Below are 16,559 nucleotides of genomic sequence, written 5' to 3' on the forward strand. Positions count from 1 at the left end.
TCTCCCAGTGTGCTATGGTAAAAAGCTTTACCTGCTCTCATATAAAGTCAAGGTGAAAGTCCTTCAGATCCTAGAAACAATACCAGTGGATCATTTAAATTTATTTTCTGCTATAGGAGTTGCTCAAATTCTTAATAGGCTGGATAGAAAAACGTTTGATGATGCCGATCAAAGGCTCTTTGAGGTGAGTTTATTACTTTTCTCATACTATATTGTCATAGCTGTTCAAAAACTCAGTATTTATCCCATTCTGTGGCATAAAACATGATGTTGTTACTTTTCTAATGTAAGACTTAACATAAAGCTGTTATAAAGGCTTTTGGAGTTCAGATATTATTTGTAAAATGTCCCTTAATGTTAATTTCTGTTGTTTATTGGTTGAATATGATTGATTGTTTGTATGACAAGGTCTATGAGAAGCAAAGTAGTTATAATGATTCCTTGTATTAACTATATAAATACCATTTTTTAAAAAAATCAGAGGTCCAGGACTTCTAGAGAAATACTGATATTGGTTCACTCATTCATAACTTAAAGTATTTAAAGAATGACAGTTGATTGAGATAAGCCTTATCTCTCCAAGTTTCTGGTGATTTTAATGCATTGTTTTATGTCATTAAAAGAAAGGAATGTTACGTCATGAGAGGTGGCTCAGTGCTTTCCTCACAGCGCCAGCGAGCTAGACTCAATTCCAGCCTTGGTTGACTGTCTATGTATAGTTTGCACATTCTCCCTGTGTCAAAGTGTGTTTCTCCAGGTGCTCTGGTTTCCTCCTACAGCCTAAGGGTGTGCAGGTTAGGTGGATTGGCCATGCTAAATTGCCCTGTAATATCCAGGGTTGTGATAGGTGGGTTTGCTATGGTAAATGTGGGGATATGGTAGGATGCTATTTGGAGGGTCAGTGCAGACTCGATGGGCTGAATAGCCTCTAACTGAATTCTAGAGATTCTATGCGCTATGACCAAATAACCACACTGCTGTAAAAGAGGGTATAGAATGATCATTACCAGAACCAGAACTGTATTTTTTTTAGTGCTTTGGTTGTGATACCATATGAATATTCAGTATGTAGTGTAATTGCCCTAAAGGCAGCTTTTATAAATCAATAATAAATAATTATGGGGGAAAGTTTTCCCTGTGTGCCATGTGCAAAATTTGTAAACCAGTTAGAAACAGATTTCTAATTTTATTGTGATTTGAACATTGAGGGACCATTCTTCATCAATGTGCTATTACTGTACTTTGTACTGGCAGAGCAAAATTCTAGTATGATGAAAGAGCCTCAAAAGCCACAGACGGACTGATGGCTTTGTTCACATGGATCGTGGAAATTACTTATATCCCATCCAAAGGTAGATCAGTATTGGTGATTTTGACGTGGGGCACAATGCATTCTTACAATTCCTTAAAAAAGCAAAGAAATAATTTTGCAAATATATATTCTGGTGAAGCATGTACTCATGTCAAAGGGTACAAATATGGTATTTGGAAAAGTATAACATCTGAAGAGAGAGTACCTTTTAATGCTTGATGGAGATTATGAAGCACAGTTTCTTAGGAACAGAATATATTTCTTCTGTCCAGTAACTTATTTCGTAACCTATGGAAATATGAAGCCAATTGTTTGAGTATATGAGGTAGCCATGTACAAAATGAAGGAATTGTGTGAATAAGATCTTAGGGATGAAGTAGAAAAAAGTAGACTTTATGCTTATTGAGATCTGAATGCTGATTTTAGGCAATTGAAGATATTTTTATCTTTTTGGAACGAGTGTTAGCATTAAACTTTTCTGATCAGTTTCAGCTTGACCAGATATAATTAAGTAACCATAGTTCATTTTTTTAGTTAGCAGGGAGCCATTGTTAGGCAGTGATCCCTTTAATGAAGAAAAACAATGGCCATTCATTGCATGCGTTCTTATGCTTCTTTATTGTTTCACAATCAAAACTCCATCAAGTTCCCTAAGTTTACCTAATCTTCCACCATAACCTTATTTGAAATCCTGTGCCGACCGTATTTAGACCGTGTCATTAACAGTTCCAAGAAATACCTCTCAAAGTTGTGAGGCTGGGCAAATCATTGAGGAATTTCCAGGTGTATATATTGTGTACTACTTCAAGTGTTGATTTTCAGATTGATTATATTTTCCTATGACAAATAACCATGAAAAATTAATCAGAATATTATTAATGCATGGTGAAACTAAAAATCTAAAGTCTGATAAAGATAGTTGTAATTGTTTGCATTACTTTAAAAGGGAACATAATGTTGAGATTCTTTTTCTAAGTGAAAGAAATAAATTGTACTCCATTTACATTAGAGCCAATTTATCCACACTTAAACAATTTACTCAAACCAACACACTAAAATTAATGCACATTTCATATGTTGCAGTGTGCTGGAATAGCAATTTGTCCAGCTATTTTCTTCAATTGATGACAGTTGCAGATAATGTCAGTCCATTAGTCACAATCTGACAAGATCCGGACTCACTGTGCTCTCTATGGTACCAGTGAAATAATACATATTGCTTACTTCTGGAATTTGAGTTCTTAATCAGAGTCTGTGCAAGCAACCTATGGTTTGTTCACCCAGAATCTGTGATTAAATCGTTACATGAGAAATTAACTTGCTAACTAAATAAAATGACAAAGAACTTCATGAATAAAGTTGTGAGATAAATTTACAGATTTAGATTGGTGTTCATGAGACATACTTAAATGACGCAAGTAGTTGAAAGTCTCTCACCTAGTTGCTACAGTAAAGTTGTTTGTGATTTCTTATTAAATATTCCTGTGCTTTCTTTTGCGGGTTCTAGGCCTTTGTCATCTTCTGTGGTCTTGGCATCAACAATACAATAATGTACAACCAAGTGAAGAAATCCTGGGCAAAGCAATCAGTGGCTCTTGATGTGAGTCTGATTGTTAAAAATATATTTTTCAAAGGTTTCATCAAATGTGGAAAATTTTGCCTTAAATGAATAATTAAATGTGTGATTATTTATATATTGTATGTGCAATTACATTTTGAAAACTGTGGTTGTATATTTAGAGAAAATCTATACCGAGAGACGAACGCAGTAAAGACCTGCACTCTGATCTCCTGCTCACTCCTTGGATGTCAACGGGGAGTATTTGTTGTGTAGCATCACTACACAGACAACATCAGTTCTCTAGGGTCAGATAATGCTGCCTGCCGTCATGTGCTTGTCCTTCATTGCTACCAATGACAAACTGCATGCATGCCAAGCAGCTAGAAGCTTGTGGTGCAGCGTTCTCCCAGGGAATCTGTGGATGCTTGCCTAACATTATTCAAAGCAGCACAATGCAAACAAATTTCTCCCTATAACTCTTTGACAGACCCTGACAACTGTCTGCCACTTAACCCTACCCCACTGTGCCTGCTTGCTTACTTCCAGTTTTTGTGCTCAGCCCTTGAGCTACATTGTCATGGCTTTTTTATTGATCATAATTTATTTGGCCTCAGGATGGTTAAAAATTATAAAATGGAGCTGAACTTATTGTGGGTTTAAATAATTCAGGGCACAGGATGTCCTGACAGTGTAATTGTGGTATGGTCTTGTGAGGTGAGGAAAGATCACAGCATTTCTGCTTCTTTTAACCTTCTCTTGTTCACACAACACAATAATTTTATTGTGTTTTCCTTTTTTGGTATATAGCTATCACAATTCAACTAAACCAGATCAAAAATGAAGGACTGCCAATTGCTAGGTTTTCTTGAGTGAAAGAGAGTGAAGTTTTATTAACAAATACCTCACAAAACAATAAAATAGAACATCCAACCATCAAACACACAAATACAGGTAATGAACCTATAAAGGAGGTGTGTCTGGCACAGGCAGAAAGGTAAATGCAAACGCAGTTATAGATCTTAACAATCCTTGAGGTATGAGAATTAAAAGGCCTGGGTCCAAGAGCTTAGCTGTTGCTCTTATTTTTAACAGGGGCATATACTGAGTTCACAATGAATACCTATTTTTACAAACAAAAAATCAAAAGAATGGCAGATGCTGGAAATCTGAAACAAAAACAGAAATTTCTGAAAATCTCAGCAGATCAGGCAGCATCTATGGAGAGAAATCAGAGTTAATGTTTCAGGTCCAATGACCCTTCTTCAAAACTGGTCATAGCTAGGAAAAAGTTGTTTTTTTTTATGCAGAGGTTAGGGTGGGTGGTGGAGTGATTAGAATGAGGTCAGTCAGATAGACTTCATAGAATATGAGTTCCCTGATTGGACCAGGTTAACAGCCCCAATCAGGGAGTCCTAGCTGACAGATGTAAACAGGAGTATCAGGGTACAGTTCACTCTAGGAGCCAGCTCTGGGAGTTAGCTGAGTCAGTGTCATGTATTATGCATGTGTAAATGAAGGATGCCTTGAGCCACATCCCACTAACAGTAAAAACCACAAGAAGAGTCCATTCTGGTTTTAAACTTTTTGGACATCCTTCTGATCACCGCTGACATTATCAGACTGTGGACACAAGGGAGAAATAAAAGGGCCATCACAACCACAATTGAAACCCTTCAGGATCTGGCAAGACCAGATTGCCGTAGAGGATGGCATAATATTATCAGGAGCAAAAATGATAGTTTGAGCAAAGGGCACCACTAGATACTGCCTGAACTTCACCAGGGATTCCCAGAATGAAGGTGTTATGAGAATGTTCGTGGCCAGAATTGGATGCTGACATAACTGCATTGTTGGGACCGTGCCCAAAGTGTCAACAAGGACAAAGATTACTGTCAGCAGCTCTCCCACATTTGTGGGAATGGCCGGGTAAACCCTGGACTCACTTACACTTCGACTATGCTCATCCTTTCATGGGCCCTATGTTTTTTAGTCATTGTGTACGCCCATTCAAAGTGTTTAGACGTGCATAAAGTTCATTTGTCAAACATGATTGAAAGGTTCTGACCAAGTGTGGCGGCACGGTAGCTCAGTGGTTAGCATTGCTGCCTCACAACGCCAGGGAGCCAGGTTCGATTCCAGACTCAGGTGACTGTCTGTGTGGAGTTTGCACATTCTCCATGTGTCTGTGTGGATTTCCTCCGGGTGCTCCAGTTTCCTCCCACAATCCAAAGATGTGCAGATTAGATGAAATGACCATGCTAAATAAACCATAGTGTTCAGGGATGTGTAAGGTTAGGTGCATTAGTCAGGTGTAAGTGTAAAATAATAGGGTAGGGGAATGAGTCTAGGTGGGTTGTTCTTCAGAGGGTCGGTGTAGGCCTGTTTCCATATTGTAGGGATTCTATAATGTTTTGCAGTACGTGGACTCTTGGAGGTGTTAAAGAAACAGCCTAAGCTTCACTGTCCTGGTTGCTGTTTGATTATAGGACCACTCCTCACGCAACTACAGGGATAGCTCCAGCAGGGCTGCTAATCGGGAGACGACTCCGCACCAGGAGGGCGAGGGTGAAACAACATCAGGAACACAATACCAAACACAAGGTTCGTCTAAACGAGAGAGACAGTTTACTTCAGAGGACGAAGTTTGGTGTAGGAATGACGGGAATGGCCCTGCCTGGGTAAGAGGCCAAGTCCTGTGACTTGCAAAGTTCGGGAAGGAGAGGCGGTTCTGAGCAAGCATGTGGAACACATAAAAGCTGCAGCCACGAAAACTGAGTAGGAGGAAAGCATACCAACCCCTGAGAAGGTTTGGAAAGGCTGTCAGAACCCGACGGGTCCACCATTTGCCTAGTGTTGAAGAAATCTCTTGAGGCCAAGATGGACATGGCAGATGTCGCAACCTTGATGCTGTTACTGCCTGACGCTGTGGCACAAGAGGTGGGCTCCAGTCTGGTACACGCCACTAGTAACTGAGACAGAGTCTGAGGAACCAGACCGGGTGTGAAAACTCTCCAGGAGAAGCTATAGGAAAAAGAACAGGCCTATGTCCCTGAACATGGAGGGGGAGGGATGTAGTGATTGAAGTGAGGTCTGTCAGGTGGACCTCAAAGAATATGAGTTCCTTGATTGGGGCTGTTAACCTGGTCCAATCAGGGAGTCCTGACTGACATATCAAAACAAAAATGTCAGGGGTTCTGTTCAGACTTGGAGCCAGCACTGAGCTAGCTGGGTTAGTGTCATGTACTATAGATATGTAAATGAAGGGCGACTTGGTGGCAGGATACTGGCCTTAGTTGGATTATTCATAAAAAAGGTGAAGAGAGAGCTCAATGAGAGAGAAAAACAATTAGACAGACAAAGAAGTGTATAACAGTTAGCCTAGGAGAATGAATAATTGCTAATGGGAAGTGGTTAACAATTGGTTAAGTGTAATAATAGACTATGTGATGACAAGGCCTGGTGAGTGCAATAAGGTTAATGATTCCTGGTGAAGGGCTTATGCCTGAAACGTCGATTTTCCTGCTCCTCAGATGCTGCCTGACCTGCTGTGCTTTTCCAGCACCACACCCTTGGCGATAAGGTTAAGGACATGGGAGAAGATGCCTCAATCCTTAAAGTTGTTGAACTCGATATTGAATCCAGAAAGCTGTAGAGTTTCTAAGTGGAAAATGAGGTGCTGTTCTTCCTGCTTGTGCTGAGCTTGCCTGAGACAGAGATATTGGATGGGAACAGCGTAATATGTTAAAGTGACAGACAGACGCTCAGGGTCTTTTTACAGACAGAACATTGGTGCTCTGCAAAGCGCTCATCCTGTCTACTCTTCGTTTCCCCATTGTCGAGGAGACCACATTGTCAGCAGCGAATACAGATTGACTTGAAGGTATGCACCCCTCTGGAACCTTCCTACCCTACCCTCACCTTTGACACCATTCCATCTCCTAACCCCAATTCTTGTTACATATTTACTATCTCTTTCGATCTTCCTCTGTCCAATGCTGAATATTCTGTACTCAGCAAATATCTCCAATTTATCCCCCTGCATCCCTACTGTAATGAATTTCGGGCATGATATGAAGTTGAACCCTTCTTCTGTCACCTTCGCCTCTGTGCCCATTTCTTTGGACAAAAGTACTCTCCCCGTCCCACAGACCCCTTCACCCAGCTCCAACACACTCCCTCCACCTGAAATGACTGCACTCCATACTCTCAAATCCAACCCTGACTTTGTTACTAACACTGCTGACCAGGATGGTGCAATTGTTATCTGACAGACTGACATTGACATTGCAGAGGCTGAGTGCCAGCCCTCAGATAACTCCTCCTTTCTCCCCCTAAACCATGACCCCACTATGCAACATCAGGTCATTGTGTCCACAATAATCACTAAGCCCATTTCATCTGGTGATCCCCCACACCACCACCCCCTCCTACCCCCCACTGCCTCCAAGCTCATAGTCTCCCAACCCCACACAGCCTGCTTCTACCTTCTTCCCAAAATCCACAACAGGTCTGCCCAGGCAGACCACTTGTCTCTGCCTGTTCTGCCCCAAAGAAGTCATCACTTCCTATCTTGACTCGCTTTTTTTCTTCCCTTGCTCAGTCCCTTCCCACTACATCTCTGATTCCTCTGACACTTTACGTCAGTTTCAGAATTTCTAGTTTGCGGCCTCCAGTAGCCTCCTCTTTACCATGGACATGCAAACCCTTTGCAAGGCCATTTCCCCATCAGGATGGTCTCAGGGCTCTCTGTTTCTTTGTGGGGAAAAAAAGGCCTGAACCTTCCCCATCCTCCATCACCCTCCTCCACCAACCTCCTCTGCCTAGCCGAGCTCATCCTCCCCCTGAACAACTTGGTTTTTAACTTCTGTCCCTTTCTTCAGGTCAAAGGAGTTGCCATGGATGCCTGTCTCTTTGTGAGATACATAGAACATTCCTTGTTCCAGTCCTACCCTGGCCTCCACCTGCAAATCATCCTCTGGTACATCAGTGCTGCCTCCTCCTTGCATCTGGAACTGGAAAAGTTTATCCATTTCGCTTCCAATTTCTATCCTGCTCTCATCTTCACCCAGGTCCATTTCGGATTCCTCCCTTCCCTTCCTCGACATCTGTTTCCGTTTCTGGGGATTGGCTGGCCACCAGTATCTATTACCCATAACCTATTGTTGGTAACTAATTGTGCCAATTAGCAGTTATATATTTTCTTAGGCTGATTGGTATCCACTCCAATTGTCCTTCTTTCTTTTCGGGTTCTATCTCTATCTATCATTAACTCCTTAACCCCCACCCCATCCTACCTTCTGCATTAAAAAAAACTTTTTTCTGGCTGTCTTCAGTTCTGAAGAAGGGCTTACTCGATCTGAAGTGTTAACACATTTCTCTCCACATTTTCCAGTAATTTCGGGCTTTGTTAGTGATTTTTTTTTCCCAAGTTGTTTTCTCAACAGCACTTTTTTTTATGATTGTGGCAGAAGGTGATAGAGAGATACAGTATCTTTGCTGTTTCAGTCCATGTTGCTTCTTCTCTCCCTATCTGCTCAGAAGCTGCTGTTGATCTACCTTCATGGATTCTGGTGTCTGCTTCATTGTTGCATTTCAAACTGGATAGTTGTAAACAAATTTTCATCTCTCAGTATGTGCAGTTGTATGCAAGTGTGAGTTAAACAAAAGATGCACATTCCTTGACACCTCATTGAGTTTTAGTGTCTCGTTTTTTTTTCCATGCAGGTTGACTGGGCTTGTCATTTTAGGTCAGCAGTGTCCTTTTTGAAACTGTTCTTTGTCCATGAACATCTTGGAATTAAAGTCAGATGAGGGAAGTTTAACAGTGATGGTCCATTTTCATTACAATCTGAGAAGTCTGCAATTGGCATTGCTGTGGGTGAAGTGAGTTAAAGTGTCTAATCTACTGCTGCGGATAGTGGTTGCTAAGGAAACATTTCTTGTTAAATTTTCTCTGTTTTGTAATTTAAAGGTGGTCACACAGAAACAAGCATTGGAGTTTAGCAAGGCAGCAGGTTCTATTGTTCTGATATAACAAGTGGAAGTAGATCCATGAAATACACTTATAATGTATATTACCTCAGGACCTAAAGAATACAGTCTTAAAAATAAATCTTTGATTTGAAATGGGGTATATTTGACAATTATTGATGACTCTTATTTAGCTTTGAGTGGCTTCTGAGGTCAATTTGAGATTAATTGTCAACCAAGTTGGTATGAGACTGGATTTAGCTACAGGATTGACAGAATAGGGGTGTGAGGCTTCTTTCACTAAGAAATATTCTGAACATGTTGAGTTTGAACTGCAATCCAACAGTTTTATGATTATTTTTATAATGGCAACTTTTATTTCCATTTGAACTTGATTTGTCTGGATTATTATTCCAGGTCTCGAGGTTATGAAACCGATAAGATTGATTGTATGATCATAAGGTACTTTTATCCTGTTGATGAGTACTGTTGGTTAAAGCTTTAATTGTGTGTTTGTCAGTGCCTATACAAATAAAACAGACAGAGATCACCTAATGAGGCAGAGAATGGCTGCCTTCAGGAATCTTTCTTGCGAAATACAGTAAGTGTTTTTGTTTAGCAAATATACTGTTAAACATTGCTAAAACCCTCATCCACGACATTGTTGCCTCCAGATGTAACCTATCCCAATACTCTCTTGGAAGTCCTACTTCACATCCCTATGATCAGTGAACTTCAGCTCATCAAGAATTGTGCTGCCTCTGCCCTTTCCCCACCTTATCATCCTCCAGCTCTAGAACTCTTCATAACAGTCCACTTCTTGCCTTCCAACCGCAGATCCATTTCTCCTGCCAATTAATAAACAATTGTACGCTCTACCTTCAACTGTCTAAACTCCAGTGTCTTAAATTTCCTTTCTAAGCTCCTCCACACCTTTCATCACTCTATCGTGCTTCACAACGTAAGAGAATACAGGCTGTTTTCCCAATCTCTCCTCATAGGACACTCAATGATCCTGGAAATAAGTCTAGTGAGCCTTCATTGCATTCCTCCTACAGCAATAATATCTTTAAAGGGAAGGGAACCAAGAAGACACGCAGTACTCCAGATGCAATCTAACCAAGGTTCTAAACAAATTAATTGAGACTTCACTATTCCTACTGCCATTCCTTTTGTTATACAGACCAATATACTACTTGGATTTCGTAATTATCCTGTCTACATGCATGTTAGCCTTCAACAACTTATTGACAAGGACTTCCAGGTCCTTTTAGAGCAAACAACATAGAACAATACAGCGCAGAACAGGCCCTTTGGCCCTCAATGTTGCGTTGACCTGTGAACTAATCTAAGCTCATCCGCCTACACTATCCCATCATTGTCCATGTGCTTATCCAAGGATTGTTTAAATCTCCCTAATGTGACTGAGTTAACTGCATTGGCAGGCAGGGTGTTCCATGCCCTTACCACTTGCTGAGTAATGTATGTTCATTTTGTATGAATCTTCATTTTCTAACCTCTTGCCATTTACTCTGCACATCTGCTATTCTTACGAAAGTGGATAATCTCATATGCTTTAATTGTGACAACCAAACTACTGTTGAGGAAAATCAAAAGGCTTCTGAAAATCTAAGTGCACTACTTCTACTGACTCCTCTCTATCAATTCTGTTAGTAACATCCTGAAAAATACCAACCAGTTCATCAGATGTGATTTTCCATTCATAAATCCATGTTGGTTATGCCTAATCAAATTACTATTATAGAGCAGGAGTAGGTCATTCCACACTTTGAGCCTGCACCACCATTCACTGTGCTTATGGCTGATGATCTCTCTTAATGCCATATTCCACCCTTCTCCCCATATGCCTTCATGCCTTTAAAATCTAAAAAAAATTATTAATCTCTTTCTTGAATATATTCAGTGACTTGACTTCCAAAGCCTACTATGATAGGGAACTTCATATCTTGCAGTGAAGACATTTTTTTCTCATCTCTGTCATAAATTCACAACTGAGACTGTCCCCAGGTGTAGACTCCCCAACTGGGGAAGACATCCTCCCGCATCTGTTAGAATTCTATACCTTTTAATCAGATCCCCGCTCATCCTTCTAAACTCTAGGGAATATAGGCACAGTCAAATCAATCCCTCCTCATAGGACAGTCCTGCGATCCCGGCTAGCAGCCTATTGAACCTCTGCTGCAATCCCTCTACGGTAAGTGAATGCAGTACTTCACTCAGTACTCCAGCTGTGAAATCATCACGACCCTATTTAACTGCAGTCAGATCCCTTTACTTCTGAACTCAGATCCTTTTGCCAGTCTCCCATTGCCTTGCTGCACGGCAGTTTCTAATCTGCTGCCAGAGCCAATAGGCTTGCCTTGACACCACACCAATAGGTAGAAAGGTTGTTAGAGGACTACAAACCATTTACAGTGGGAGATATTAATAGATTAAATGAGCGGGTAAAAAGTTCACAAATGGAGTATTATGTGGGAAAGTGTGAAGATATTCAATTTGAAAGGGAGAACAAAAGAGTGCTATTATATAATTGCAGAAGAACTGCAAAAAGCTGCAGCATAAAGGGACTGGAGTGTATTAGTGAAATCAGCACAGAAAGCTAGCACCCAGGTTCAGCAGATAATCAGGAAGGCTAAAGAAATGTTGTCCTTCATTTTAAGGACTTTGGAGTGTAAGAGTAAAGAAGACTTCCTTCACTTGTCCAAGGTGCTGGTAAGATCACATCTGGAGGACTGTGAGTAGTTTGGTCCCCTTAATTAAGGAAATACATACTTTCTTGGAGGCAGCTTGAAGAAGGTTAGTTAGGATGATCCCTGGTATGGAGGGATTGTTTTATGAGCCAAAGTTTAAAGAAGTTGGGACACTACTCTCTGAAATTTAGAAGAATGAGAGGTGATTATATTTAAAACATGTAGGACTCTCGAGGGGCTTGACAGGGTAAATACTGAGAGGTCTCCCCTCCTGCGAGAATCTAGGACCAGAGGGAATAGTCTCAGTGTAACGGGGCACCAATTTAAGACTGAGATGAGGAGCGACATCCTTTCTTAGAGGGTTGTGAGTCTTAAAACTTCTTTCCACAGTGGTTAAGGGGTTGAGTCCTTGTGTATATTTGAGGCTGGGACAAATGGATTCCTCTCAGTAGGCAAATCAAGGTTTACAGGCAAGAGCAGGAAAGTGGATTTCAGGAATGTCAGAATGATCCTATTGAATGGTGCAGCAGGCTTGAGGGGCTGAACTACCTGTTCCTGTTCTATTTCTTATGATGTCACATCTCTCAACACCTGACATGACAAAGTCACACTTCAGAAGCATTATTCTTCTGCCTATTTTATGAACAAGTGCCTGTTGTGAGCTTGCGTCTCTGTTGCTTCCTTCTCTGCTGACCACTTGCTGGTTCCACTATAGCATGTAGTTGCTACTATTCGTGACCATCTTGCTGCTTATCTGATTTAGGTCAACCATAACACCACTTGATGCTGCGTCTCAATGTCTGTAAAGTTTACAAAATAGCCTCCTAACATAAATATGCTAACGTATGCAAATTTATTTGAAAAGAAAGGAGCTGTGATCACTATATTTATTTTGTCTGCATTTGTGACTTTTCTTTAGCCTTGTCATTTGTTTTCTGTCTTCTTGACATTCTCTCAATTATGACTTTCAGCTAATGTTGTAAATTTAAACACCAACCAAAATCTAATTGAAATTGTCCAATTTAAGTATTACGATCAGCAAAATGTTCTCCACATAGGCACCAATGACATAAGTAGGAAGAGAGATGAGGATTTAAGGCAGAAATTCAGGGAGCTAGGATGGAAGCTTAGAGCTAGGACGAACAGAGTTGTTGTTTCTGGTTTTTTGCCTGTGCCACGTGCTAGTGAGGCAAGGAATAGGGAGAGAGAGGAGTTGAACACATGGCTACAGGGATGGTGCAGGAGGGAGGGTTTTGGATTCTTGGATAATTGGTGCTCTTTCTGGGGTAGGTGGGACCTCTACAAGCAGGATGGTCTTCGTCTGAACCAGAGGGGTACCGATATCCTGCGGGGGGATATTTGCTAAAGCTATTGGTGTGGGTTTAAACTAATCCAGCAGGGGAATGGGAACCAAAAGTATAGTTCGACTATAGAAAAGGTTGAGAATAGGGAGGTCCAAAATCAAGTTTCAGGGACGCAAGATGGCACCGGCAAGCAAGAGGTTGCTTTGAAGTGTGTCTACTTCAACGCTAGGAGCGTCCGGAATAAGGTGGGTGAACTTGCAGCATGGGTTGGTACCTGGGACTTCGATGTTGTGGCCATTTCAGAGACATGGATAGAGCAGGGAGAGGAATGGTTGTTGCAGGTTCCAGGATTTATATGTTTCAGTAGGAATAGAGAAGATGGTAAAAGAGGGGGAGGTGTGGCATTGTTGGTCTAGGACAGTATTACAGTTGCAGAAAAGATGTTTGGGGACTTGTCAACTGAGGTAGCGTGGATTGAAGTTAGAAACAGGAAAGGAGAGGTCATCCTGTTGGGAGTTTTCGATAGGCCATCTGAATAGTTCCAGAGATGTAGAGGAAAGGATAGCAAAGGTGATTCTAGATAGGAGTGAGAGAGACAGGGTAGTTTCATGGGGGACTTCAACTTTCCAAATATTGACTGGGAACACTATAGTACGAGTTCTATAGACGTTTTTGTCCAGTGTGTGCAGGAGGGCTTCCTGACACTGTATGTAGACAGGTCAACAAGGGGCGAAGCCACATTAGATTTGGTACTGGGTAATGAGCCCGGCCAGGTTTAGACTTGGAAGTAGGTGAGCACGTCGGTGATCGCGATCACAATACTGTTACCTTTACTTTAGTGATAGAAAGGGATAGGTGTATACCACTGGGCAAGAGTTACAGCTGAGGGAAAGGCAATTACGATGCGATTAGGGCATATCTAGGAAGCATAGGATGGGGAAGAAAACTGCAGGGGATATGCATATTAGAAATGTGGAGCTTATTCAAGGAAAAGCTACTGTGTGTCCTAGATAAGTATGTACCTGTCCGGCAGGGAGGAAGCTGTAGAGCGTGGGAGCCGTGGTTTATGAAGGAAGTGGAATCTCTGGTCAAGAGGAAGAAGAAGGCTTATGTTAAGATGAGATGTGAAGGCTCAGTTAGGGCACTTGAGAGTTACAAGGTAGCCAGGAAAGACCTAAAGAGAGAGCTCAGAAGAGCCAGGAGGAGACATGAGAAGTTGTTGGCGGATAGGATTAGGGTAAATCCTAAGGCTTTCAATAGGTATTTAAGGAATAAAAGAATGACAAGAGTAAGATTAGGGCCAATCAAGGATAGTAGTTGGACGTTGTGTGTGGAGTCAGAGGAGATAGGAGAAGCACTAATTTAATATTTTTTGACAGTATTCACTCTAGAAAACAACAATGTTGTCGAGGAGATGACTGAGATATGGGCTACTAGACTGGGTGTGATTGAGGTTCACAAGGAAGAGGTATTAGAAATCCTGCAGAATTTGAAAATAGATAAGTCCCCTGGTTCGGATGGGATTTATTCTAGGATACTCTGAGAAGCCAGGGAGGAGATTGCCAAGCCTTTGGCATTGATCTTTAAATCATCATTGTCTACAGGAATAGTGCCAGAAGACTGGAGGATAGCAAATGTGGTTCCCCGTTCAAGAACGGGAGTAGAGACAATCCTGGTAATTATAGACCAGTGAGCTTTCCTTCAGTTGTTGGTAAAGTGTTGGAAAAGGTTATAAGAGATAGGATTTATAATCATCTAGAAAAGAATAATTTGATTAGGGATAGTCAGCATAGTTTTGTGAAGGAGTGGTCGTGCCTCACAAACCTTACTGAGTTCTTTGAGAAGGTGACCAAAGAGGTAGGTGAGTGTAAACCGGTTGATGTGTATATGGATTTCAGCAGGGTGTTCGATAAGGTTCCCTACAGTAGGCTATTGTACAAAATTTGGAGGAATGGGATTATGGGAGATATAGCAGTTTGGATCAGTAATTGGCTTGCTGAAAGAAGACAGAGGGTGATGGTTGATGGGAAATGTTCATCCTGGAGTCCAGTTACCAGTGGTGTACCGCAAGGGTCGGTGTTGGGTCCACTGCTGTTCATCATTTTTATAAACGACCTGGATGAGGGCATAGAAGGGTGGGCTAGTAAATTTACAGACAGCACTAAGATCGGTGGAGTTGTGGATAGTGATGAAAGATGTTGAAGGTTACAGTGAGACATAGATAAGCTGCAGAGCTGGGCTGAGAGGTGACAAATGGAGTTTAATGCAGACAAGTGTGAGGTGATTCACTTTGGTTGGAATAACCGGAATGCAAAATACTAGGCTAATGGTAAGATTCTTGGTAGTGTTGATGAGCAGAGAGATCTCAGTGTCCAGGTACACAGATCCTTGAAAGTTACCACCCAGGTTGACAAGGTTGTTAAGGAGGCATACAATGTTTTAGCTTTTATTAATAGAGGGATCGAGTTCCGGAACCTTGAGGTTATGCTACAGCTGTACAAAACTCTGGTGCGGCCGCACTTAAAGTGTTGTGTACAGTTCTGGTCACCGCATTATAAGAAGGATGTGGAAGCTTTGGAAAGGGTGCAGAGGAGATTTACAAGGATGTTGCCTGGTATGGAGGGAAGATCTTACGAGGAAAGGCTGAGGGACTTGAGGCTGTTTTTGTTAGAGAGAAGAAGGTTGAGAGGTGACTTAATAGAAACATATAAGATAATCAGAGGGTTAGATAGGGTGGACAGGGAGAGCCTTTTTCCAAGAATGGTGACGACGAGCATGAGGGGGCATAGCTTTAAATTGAGGGGTGATAGATATAAGACAGATGTCAGAGGTAGCTTCTTTACTCGAGAGTAGTAAGGGTATGGAATGCTTTGCCTGCAACGGTAGTAGATTCACCAACTTTAAGTACATTTAAGTCGTCATTGGACAGGCAAATGGAAGTACATGGAATAGTGTAGGTTAGATGGGCTTCAGATTGGTATGACAGGTCAGCGCAACATCGAGGGGCGAAGGGCCTATACTGTGCTGTAATGTTCTGTGTTCTACGTGTGGGGTTCACCAAAAACATCAAAAGTACCTTTTGAGGTAAACCTAAAGGTTAGCACATTGGATCCAGCTTCTGGTTGTTACTTCATTTTTTGGAAACTTAGCAATCCTTCTGAAGCGCAATCTTCACAAATTTTACTATTAACATTCTGCCCATTGTCTCAAAGGCATTTGTTGTGGGTCAAACTTTGTCCTACTGCTTTTGCAGTGTAGTGGCTTTGAAGAAGAAACTGAACCTCTTACCTGACTATTTCGAACTCAAAGTAGGCACAGTGTCAATTGCTTGATTATTTGAATATGTTGTCCTGAATGTTTCTACGTTCTCCCAGTCTCTTGGTGGGACCTTTGCTGGAGATCACCAAAACTCTCGGAGAATCACATGTTTAATTATTGGCATTAGCTTTTTTGAAAATTCTACAATATAAAATTATCATTTTATTCTGTTCTGCAGTTTGAAGTACTTTGATTTTGATCCACAAATTGATGCATTCATTGAACTTGATTGCACTCAGAAGTGTTGTGTATGTCAGCACTGCCAATGAGGAGTGGTCAGCCATGTCTAGGAGGTTACTCCTCTTCCTTTCATGAGAAAATATTAGTTAAGATTTAATTAAAATATATTGAGTGGAACCATTTTAGTTTTTAAAGGTTCAAAT

The 16,559-nt window shown here is 41.3% G+C and overlaps 1 protein-coding gene across 1 annotated transcript in view; it reads left to right on the top strand.

Moving 5' to 3' along the window:
• pde11al (phosphodiesterase 11a, like) overlaps positions 1–16,559 on the top strand; it is a 295,860-nt gene that overhangs the window by 189,527 nt on the left and 89,774 nt on the right. The window contains exons 8-9 of the mRNA XM_060825345.1: positions 117–184; positions 2,820–2,912. Of these exons, the coding sequence (XP_060681328.1) occupies positions 117–184; positions 2,820–2,912 (161 nt within the window). The remainder of the gene's footprint in view (positions 1–116; positions 185–2,819; positions 2,913–16,559) is intronic.

Source organism: Hemiscyllium ocellatum, chromosome 5 (genome assembly GCF_020745735.1).
Source record: "Hemiscyllium ocellatum isolate sHemOce1 chromosome 5, sHemOce1.pat.X.cur, whole genome shotgun sequence".
Classification (NCBI taxonomy): domain Eukaryota; kingdom Metazoa; phylum Chordata; class Chondrichthyes; order Orectolobiformes; family Hemiscylliidae; genus Hemiscyllium; species Hemiscyllium ocellatum.